At 37.8% G+C, this 10,422-nt stretch overlaps 1 protein-coding gene across 4 annotated transcripts in view; it reads right to left on the bottom strand.

The window, feature by feature from the left end:
* The window catches only part of DDIAS (DNA damage induced apoptosis suppressor), a 36,311-nt gene that overhangs the window by 5,656 nt on the left and 20,233 nt on the right, over nt 1-10,422 (bottom strand). For all 4 annotated transcript variants that reach the window (XM_057299339.2, XM_008975468.5, XM_008975466.4 and 1 more), the window contains exons 4-5: nt 1,602-1,763; nt 261-378 (exon numbers count right to left, since the gene is read on the bottom strand). In XM_057299339.2, coding sequence (XP_057155322.1) covers nt 261-378; nt 1,602-1,763 — 280 coding nt within the window. The remainder of the gene's footprint in view (nt 1-260; nt 379-1,601; nt 1,764-10,422) is intronic.

Below are 10,422 nucleotides of genomic sequence, written 5' to 3'. Positions count from 1 at the left end.
ATCTAACATTTCTAAATATATAATAAATTTATATTTTTAAGCTCTGAAAGCATTTGAAGTAGGCTCCCCTGACTTTTGAAAGAGGAAGTTGTCACACATGGTGTTTTAACAGACCACCTATAGGCTATTTTTACATAGTTTAAAGTGTTTCTACAGGCCTTCACATGTACAGAACTCCTAACAACTATTTAGAAAATTCACATAATTCATTACAATGGAAATGTTAACAGATTATTAAAAAGAAAGCTAGTCTCAATTACCGTCACTCCAAAAATAAAGCTTTGTCCAACAAAGCAAGTTTCAACTGCTTTAGTTAATAGATTCTGAGTTGTATCATTGTCCAGTGTTTCTGGAATTTTATTAGGATCCTGAATGTACCTTGATTGGAAAAAAAGTAAAAAATGTGAAGCAATGAACTTTGAAATTTTAACTTGCCATAAAGTCAGAGACACAATTAATTTGAAAATGCAGCATGAATCTTTTATAGAGGAAAAAAAGTGACTTTAAGAGCCAGGCAGTTTGTTCTCTCTAGTTTCTCATAGCACAGAAAAATCAACAAAACCAATTGATCAAGTGTGAGTAAAGTAGTTACCTGCCTAACCATCAGGCCCGGCAATGATTATAAGGAAAAATAAAAGTGGCAGTGGGAATAGTGGTGGCATCTCTAGCTCTTCACTTGAAAGCAGGAAAAAGTCTTCCCTTTTCTCTGATAAGCCTGATTGTGGTCCCTTTATTGTCTCAAGCACAAAAACGTGGACATAGATTTCTTGCATGTGATTAGGGGAGGAGGGCAGAAGACTGAGGGGGAAGAAAAGCTTTTTTTTTTTTTTTTTTTTGAGACAGAGTCTCGCTCTGTCTCCCAGGCTGGAGTGCAGTGGTGCAATCTTGGCTCACTACAAGCTCTGCCTCCCGGGTTCATGCCATTCTCCTGCCTCAGCCTCCCGGGGTAGCTGGGACTACAGGCGCCCACCACCATACCCGGCTAATTTTTTGTATTTTTAGTAGAGATGGGGTTTCACCATGTTAGCCAGGATGGTCTCCATCTCCTGACCTTGTGATCCGCCCGCCTTGGCCTCCCAAAGTGCTGGGATTACAGGTGTGAGCTACCGCGCCCGGCCAAGAAAAGCTTTAATTGCTTATTCTTATATTCTCAGGACAATGTCGTAAAAGGTCAAACTATGCAAATTAAATTGCAATACAGATAAAAAATAAAATTTCAATTTCTGAAATGCAAATATTCCCTCAAATAGATTCTCCTGCCTCAGGGGAACCTAACTGTTTCAATGCTAACCTCAATTTGGATAATTCTTCAATTTGAAATGATGTTACTTTCTTAGCCTCTATTTCTGTAACTTGGATTAGAGATTTATAACTTAATATTCTAATTACAGATTAATTACCCTAAATAAAAGGAGACTGTTTTAATATCATCATAATATGTATTCAGGAAATAAACATCTTTCTTACTTGCTTGTCTTTTAAAGGAATTGACAATCTTGGGTTGAATGATTATCTTTCTACAAAAATGCATATTGCCTTATAAACTTGTATCTTCAAATTCTAAGGGCAGTCAGGAAAAAGGATGTTTTAAGTATTCTTACCTGTGCAAACCAGTGGCAGTAAGACCAAAAAATGTATCTAAGCAACTTCCAAATACAGTAATAACAAACAATTTGTTTGATTCTGCAACTTTTAAGGAAAGTTTGTATCTGTAATTGGCATTTCCAGATTCACCAGTAGAGCCACATTTTGGACAATCAGACCTAGAAAAGTGGTGGAAAAAAGTGTGGAGATGTTCATTAAATGTTTTTCATATGATGAAAAATCCAGAACAGTAAAAATTTAAAATAACATTTTGTGTATAAATGCTCCTACACAACTCAAATTCTTCTTAAACTCTTTCAGATCAACTTATTTTAAATTTCTCTAGTCAGAATAGTTAGTGTTACTGATTTAAATTAAACAGCCCCAAGTTGATAGAAATACATACCAAATTGATGGAAAACTAAAGGAGAACTGTGCATGAAAGAGAGGACGAAAAGGCCGGGCGCGGTGGCTCACACCTGTAATCCCAGCACTTTGGGAGGCCAAGGCAGGTGGGTCACCAGGTCAGGAGATTGAGACCATCCTGGCTAACATGGTAAAACCCCGTCTCTACTAAAAATACATAAAAATTAGATGGGTGTGGTGGTGGGCACCTGTAATCCCAGCTACTTGGGAGGCTGAGGCAGCAGAATGATGTGAACCCGGGAGGTGGATCTTGCAGTCAGCCAAGATCGCACCACTGCACTACAGCCTGGGGGGCAGAGTGACATTCCATCTCAAAAAAAAAAAAAAAAAAAAAAAAAAAAGAGGACAAAAAATAATCTCAAAATATTTAATACCTATTTATACACAAAGCACTTAATTGCATTTTTCTCACCATAATGAAAATTACTTTCTTTAATTCATTAGACTATGTTAATAACTTATCAGATTTAAAATTGGATATGAAAACCATGCAATTTAACTTGTTTTTTAAAGACAGTATGTAATGGTGGCTAAAGGCTTTCTAGTCAAAAAGTACACATCTACATGGCAGTGTAACTCTATTGCCATGTACTCATTGTCTGACAGTTACTAAATTCTTGAGTTCCTCATCTATGAAGTCCAGGGCTGAAGAAGGATTAAAATAGACAAATAAAGGGTCTAGTGCAAATACTGTGAAATTAGTGTTAGTCTGCTTCTCCCTCATAATTATATGAAGTATTGTGATAATTACTGTCACTTGTACTGTTAACTTCTCTTCTAGTTTGCAATGTATTATAACTCTGATTTCTATCTTTCATGTTCTTAATGTCCACCCCTCAGTTAGGTTAACTTTATTTAACAGACAGAATAGTCTAAAAAATTTTTTGAAATACAACAAGCACCTAAAAACATTTTATGGTAATGGCTAATACTAGAATTTTGTTTTTTCTTCAGATTGCTAAAGATCTTAAAAAAGAGTGGCAAAAGGCAAACAGAAAGCAAGGTGAAAGATGGTTGTATAAATTTGATTGTTGCCAGATAGCCACTAGGGGGAGTCTAAAATCTGTAGCTCTCAAAGTGACTCACCTTTATTAGATCTGTGCTGTTATTCTTCTGCCATACTGAGGATAGATCTATACCAACCCATTCATATAATCCTATACAAATCTGCTAGAGTTTGTGCTGTAGGTTAGCCATAGAATGAATTAAAGGTAATTGACTCACTAGGGGATAAAACTCCATTAGTACCAAACTCTAGGGAAATGAACTGTTTAAAATATATATTGGAATTTCTTTAAAGGCTATGCAATAATAATGCATACAGGTTTAATGTAAAATTCCTAGCAGAACTTAGACTAATATGCATTAGCATTCAGTTTACAAATGTTTTCAACATAATTTCATTTTTATAGGTAAAATTTACAAATGGGGAAATTAGTTTGAATTTTTATCTAAGATGACAAAGTTGGTAACTATATGACCCAAACCCAAGACTGCGAACTCGTATCATGAAGTTCTGATATTATGATATGATAACAGTGGGACCAAATGGTTAAAATAAAGAACTGCTTGCAATGACAGTATCAATAATAGCCTCAAAAAACTATGTCTATTAGTGTTCATGCATTTACATATTAAACTATATATATTTTTATAAAGTACATATGTATAATGAAGATATTTATTTATATAGTTTTCTTTAATCCTTTTAGGAACATGCTGGATTAAAATAAATGTTAGTGTGGTGTAATACAGATTAGAGCTTCTCAAACATTAATATGTATACAAATCATCCAGAGATCTTGTTAAAATGAAGATTCTGATTCAGGAAGTCTGGGATGAGGCCCAAGATCCTGCATTTTTAATAAGCTCCCAGGTAATACTGATGCAGATGTACCTTAGGCCATACTTTGAGAAACAAGGATATAGACAACATATTCACATCACCGTCCCGATTTAACTTCTAGAGGCACCCATATTTCTAAAATGTCATTTGTTACAGAATAGCAGTTTTCAAACTTTTTGGTTTCACACTCCTTTAATACTCTTAAAAAATTATTGAGAATATCAAAGAGTTTTGTTTATGTGAATAGTATCTATTTTTTTAATTCAAAAATATTTACTTGGGCCAGGCATGATGGCTCACACCTGTAATCCCAGCACTTTGGGAGGCTGTGGCGGGCAGACCACTCAAGCTCAGGAGTTCGAGTCCAGCCTGGGAAACATGGCAAAACTGTGTCTCTACAAAATACAAAAATTAACGAACGTGGTGGCATGCGCCTGTAGTCCCAGCTACTTAGGAAGCTGAGATGGGAGGATTGCTTGAGCTCAGGCGGCAGAGGTTGTGGTGAGCTGAGATTGTGCCATTGAACTCCAGTCTGGAGGTGACAGAGCCAGACCCTGTCTCAAAAAAAAAAAAAAAAAAAAAAAAATTTACTTGCCAAAGATTGAATATATTCAAGGTATACAACATGGTGATTTGAAATACGTCTACACTGTATAATGATTACCATAGTCAAATTTTTTTTTTTTTTGAGACAGTGTCTCACTATTGGCCAGGCTGGAGTGCAGTGGTGCAATCTTGGCTCACTGCAACCTCCACCTCTTGGGTTCAGGCAATTCTCCTGCCTCAGCCTCCCGATTAGCTGGGACTACAGGTGCCCGCCACCACACCCAGCTAATTTTTTGTATTTTTAGTAGAGGCAGGGTTTCACTGTGTTAGCCAGGATGGTCTCGATCTCCTGACCTCATGATCCGCCCACCTCGGCCTCCCAAAGTGCTGGGATTACAGGTGTGAGCCACTGCACCTGGCTACCATAGTCGAATTATTTAACACATCATCCATTACCACTCAAGCTGTACATTAGATCCATAGAACTTGTTCATCTTATATCTGTCTATATTTCTTTTTTGGTTTGTTTTCAGACAGGGTCTCACTCTGCTGCCCAGGCTGGAGGACAGTGGTGCTATCATAGCTTACTGTAACTTCAAACTCCTGGGCTCAAGAAATCCTCCTGCCTCAGCCTTCTGAGTAGCTGGGACCACAGGCACATGCCACCATATGTGGCTAATTTTAAATTTTTTTGTAGAGATGGGGGTCTCACTGTGTTGCCCAGACTAGGCTTGAACTCTTAGGCTTAAGTGATTCTCTTGTCTCGGCCTCCCAGAGTGTTGGGATTACAGGCGTGAGCCATCACACCTGGCTTCTATCTATATTTCTCATAAAACGAGAAATTAAATGAAAGTGAGAAATTAAAACTGAGAAATCAAAAAAATATTAATTCATTAAAAACAGACCCTTTACATGGTTGACACAAAAAACATACTTTTATGAAAAATAGTTATGTTTTTCAAATTTTAAAAATTAGTAAGAAGAGACCAGCATTGTTTTACATTTTGCAAATCTCTTTAATGTCTGGTTTCATAAAAAGACAGCTGGATTCTCATATCTGCTTCTCTGCTCAATCTGTTGTGATAGTACGTGTTATGTAGCCTCTGGGAAACTCCATTATGCACTCATGAGAGACTGAAAGTGAAAAGGCAAATAATGCCTTAGAATTATGAAAATAGATTTGAGTTCAAGGAGCCTCTGAAAGGATCTATCTGAAATAATAGCTGTAATTTGCTATCTTTTTTGTTTGATCCCAGTTAAACAAACACCAAGTTTCATTTGTTTTTTTTTTTTATTTTTATTCATTTATTTTTTTGAGACAAGGTCTTGCTTTGTTGCCCAGGCTGGAGTGCAACGGTATGATCTTGGCTCACTGAAGCCTTGACCGCGAGGGGCTCAAGCGATCCTCCCACCTCAGACTCCTGAGCAGCTGGGACTACAGGCACATGCCATGATGCCTGCCTAATTTTGTTTATTTTTGGTAGAGGATAGGTTTCACCATGTTGCCCAGGCTGGTCTCAAAATCCTGGACTCAAGCAATCCTCCCATCTTGGCCTCCCAAATGCTGGGATTGCAGGCATGAGCTACTATGCCCAGCCTCATTTGTTTATTTTTCTAGCGTACTTATATTTAGCCCAGATGTAGAAGAACTGGTGAGATAAGTAATCCTTAATGTTTTCTTAGTCTTGAAAACCTTAAAAAATCTGATGAAAGCAATGGACTCACTCTCTCCCCACAAAAAACAGATATGAACACAATATTCTACATATCTTAGGGACTGGAGGAGTCATACATACCTATAATGTATCCACAGATTCCAGCTTCAGAATATCCTGACTATATGATTATATAACATCCCTTTCCAAGTTTATAGACCCAGATTAAATACACACAAAGTAATGAGACATATTTTAAAAAACATATCTCTTAATGCTTCCACATATCACTTCCCCCACAAAATAAGAAAACTATGACCTATATGTGTGAAATTAAATTTGACTTGCTTAAGTAAATGATATAAACTTTTTGGGTAGTTGGGAATGGGGGAGAGGATAGGTAGCCTCTGAGCGATGAGTCCTATTTTAAGATAGGAAAAGAAAGTTATTAGTGTTAGAGATGGATTTCTAGGCTAAAAGGAATTATGGGTCCCATTAGTCACCCAGAAGGGCAATTTCTATGTAGATATCTTGTCTGGATAAATAAATCCCTTCTCCAGCTTATAATCTGGGGAGAGTACAGACATACACTATTGTGTGTGCATGTGTAGTTACTGCTTCATATGAAGGACCGAACTAACTTTGTACACATTTTTTTTTTATAGATGTATGTCTATGTTTGTATATTTACATAATGAAACCCCCGTTCAAATGAAATTTAACTTGGAACACTAATATAAGGATGAGAATAGAGATCTTGCTGAAACTAACGTGGGGGCCCTGGAGTCTTACCTACTACTCAGCACTAGGTACTATTACTACTCTAATCCCATCTCCCTCCATAAGCACTTCCATGGAGCCCCAAGGCTCTGCAGAATACCTATAGATTGAAAACTACATTCAATCTACTGATCTGCTCTTGGAGGTTAAGAAAGTTAATTCCATAAAGCACAAAATACTTATTATGATTATAGTCACTAAAAATTTCAGGTTCAAAGAAAATATTTAGGGACATCTCTCTGTTCTTCAGCATCTCTAAGATCTTCTGCAAAGGCAAGAGCATGGAACTCCTCTGTCATAAGCTTGCAGTGCTATAGCAATGGGGAAATGAACATGAGGAATTTCTGTTTCCTATGTTGGCTTACAACTGATTCCAAGTAAGAAAAAGGGAAAGCAAAAACAACAGTAGAAAAGATAAGCACTAGGATTTAGATCATCATGGCGGATGGGAGGCAGGATTAGACTGCAGCTCCAATTCGGATGGACAAAGCAGCATGTTGGGGCTCGCACTATGAATTTTAGCTCCAGAACAACTGCAAGAACAAACCAGGAATCCCAAGAGGACCCACAGACCCTCTGAAGGAAGTGGACTGCTCCTGCAGGACCTGGGAGACACCCCAAATACTGTGTGGTATTCAGGGCCGAGACACCCATAAACGATTCACATCACAGGACTCTGTGCAGACAAACCCTGAATACCACCCCGGAGCCAGACGGACTGGCTGGATGGCTAGACCCAGAAGAGAGATAACAATCACTGCAGCTCGGCTCATAGGAAGCTACATCCATAGGAAAAGGGGGGAGAGTATCACATCAAGGGAACATCCTGTGGGACAAAAGAATCTGAACAACAGCCTTCAGCCCTAGACCTTGCCTCTCTGACAGAGCCTACCCAAATAAGAAGGAACCAGAAAACCAACTCCGGTAATATGACAAAACAAGGCTCTTTAACACCTCCAAAAAAAATCACACTAGCTCACCAGCAATGGATCCAAACCAATAAGAAATCCCTGATTTACCTGAAAAAGAATTCAGCGAGGCACCAGAGAAAAGCGAAGCCTAACGCAAGGAAATCCAAAAAACAATACGAGAAGTGAAGGGAGAAACATTCAAGGAAATAGCATAAAGAAAAACAATCAAAACTTCAGGAAACACTGGACACACTTACAAAAATGCAAAATGCTCTGGAAAGTCTCAGCAATAGAATTGAACAAATAGAAGAAAGAAATTCACAGCTTGAAGACAAGGTCTTCAAATTAACCCAATCCAACAAACACAAAGAAAAAAGAATAAGAAATTATGAACCAAGCATCCAAAAAGTCTGGGATTATGTTAAACAGCCAAACCTAAGAATAATCGGTGTTCCTGAGGAATAAGAGAAATCTAAAAGTTTGGAAAACATATTTGGGTGAATAATTGAGGAAACCTTCCCCGGCCTTGCTAGAGACCTAGGCATCTAAATACAAGAAGCATAAAGAGCATCTGGGAAATTCATCACAAAAAGATCATCACCTAGGCACATTGTCATCAGGTTATCTAAAGTTAAGACAAAGGAAAGAATCTTAAGAGTTGTGAGACAGAAGCACTAGGTAATCTATAAAGGAAAACCTATCAGATTAACAGCAGATTTCTTTGCAGAAACCCTACAAGCTAGAAGGGATTAGGGCCCTATCTTAAGCCTCCTCATGCAAAGCAATTATCAGCCAAGAATTTTGTACCCAGTGAAACTAAACATCATATATGAAGGAAAGATACAGTCTTTCTCAGACAAACAAATGCTGAGAGAATCTGCTACTACCAAACCACCATTACAAGAACTGCTAGGTCGGGCGCAGTGGCTCACGCCTGTAATCCTAGCCCTTTGGGAGGCTGAGGCGGGTGGATCACCTGAGGTCAGGAGTTTGAGACTAGCCTGGCCAACATGGTGAAACCCTGTCTCTACTAAAAATACAAAAATTAGCTGGACGTGGTGGTGGGTGCCTGTAATCCCAGCTACTCGGGAGGCTGAGGCAGGAGAATTGCTTGAACCTGGGGGGGCGGAGGGTGCAGTGAGACGAGATTGCACCACTTCACTCCAGCCTGGGCGAAAAAGCGAAACTCCATCTCAAAAAAAAAAAAAAAAAAAAAAAGAAAGAAAAAAACTGTGAAAAGGAGCTCTAAATCTTGAAACAAATCCTGGAAACACATCAAAAACAGAATCTCTTAAAAGCATAAATCATGAAGGACTTATAAAACAAAAACAATTTAAAAAGCAAAAACAAAAAAAAACAAGGTACACAGGCAACAAATACCACAATGAATGCAATGGTACCTCAAATCTCAATACTAACATCGAATGTAAATGGCATAAATGTTCCACTTAAAAGATACAGAATAGCAGAATGGATAAGAACTCACCAACCATCTGCTGCCTTCAGGAGACTCACCTAACACATAAGGACTCACATAAACATCAAGTAAAGGAGTGGAAAAAGGCAGTTTGTGCAAATGGACACCAAGAGCAAGCAGGGGTAGCTATTTTTATATTAGACAAAAACAAACTTTAAAGCAAAAGCAGTTAAAAGAGACAAAGGACATTATATAATGATAAAAGGCCTTGTCCAACAGAGAAATATCACAATCCTAAACATTTATGCACCTAACACTGGAGCTCCCAAATTTATAAAACAATTACTAATAGACCTAAGAAATGAGATAGACAGCAACACAATAATAGTGGAGGACTTTAATACTACACTGACAGCACTAGACAGGTCATCAAGACAGAAAGTCAACAAAGAAAAAATGGATTTAAACTATGCCTTGGAACAAATGAACTTAACAGATAATATACAGAGCATTTCATCCGACAACCGCAGACTACACATTCTATTCAACAGCACATGGAACTTTCTCCAAGATAGACCATGTGATAAGCCAGAAAACAAGCCTTAATAAATTTAAGAAAATTGAAATCATATCAAGCACTCTCTCAGGCCACAGTGGAAAAAACTGGAAATCAACTCCAAAAGGAACCTTCAAAACCATGCCAATACATGGAAATTAAATAATTCCATGCTCCTGAATGATCCTTGGATCAAAAATGAAATCAAGATGGAAATTTAAAAATTCTTCAAACTGAATGGCAATAATGACACAACCTATCAAAACCTCTGGGATGCAGCAAAGGCAGTGCTAAAAGGAAAGGTCATAGTCCTAAATGCCTACATCAAAAAGACTGAAAGAACACAAACTGACATTCTAAGGTCACACCTCAAGGAACTAGAGAAACAAGAACAAACCAAACTGAAACCCAGCAGAAGAAAGGAAATAACCAAGATCAAAGCAGAACTAAATGTAATTGAAACAAAAACAAATACAAAAGATACATGAAACCAAAAGCTGGCTCTTTGAAAAGATAAATAAAATTGATAGACCGTTAGCAAGATTAACCAAGAAGAGAGAAAATCCAAACAACCTCATTAAGAAACAAAACGGGACATATTACAACTGACACCACTGAGACACAAAAGATCATTCAAGACTACTACAAACACCTTTACACAAGCTAGAAAACCTAGAAGAGATGGATAAATTCCTGGAAAA

The sequence above is a fragment of the Pan paniscus genome, chromosome 9 (assembly GCF_029289425.2).
Source record: "Pan paniscus chromosome 9, NHGRI_mPanPan1-v2.0_pri, whole genome shotgun sequence".
Lineage (NCBI taxonomy): Eukaryota > Metazoa > Chordata > Mammalia > Primates > Hominidae > Pan > Pan paniscus.
This window is presented reverse-complemented; position numbering and strand designations above follow the sequence as displayed.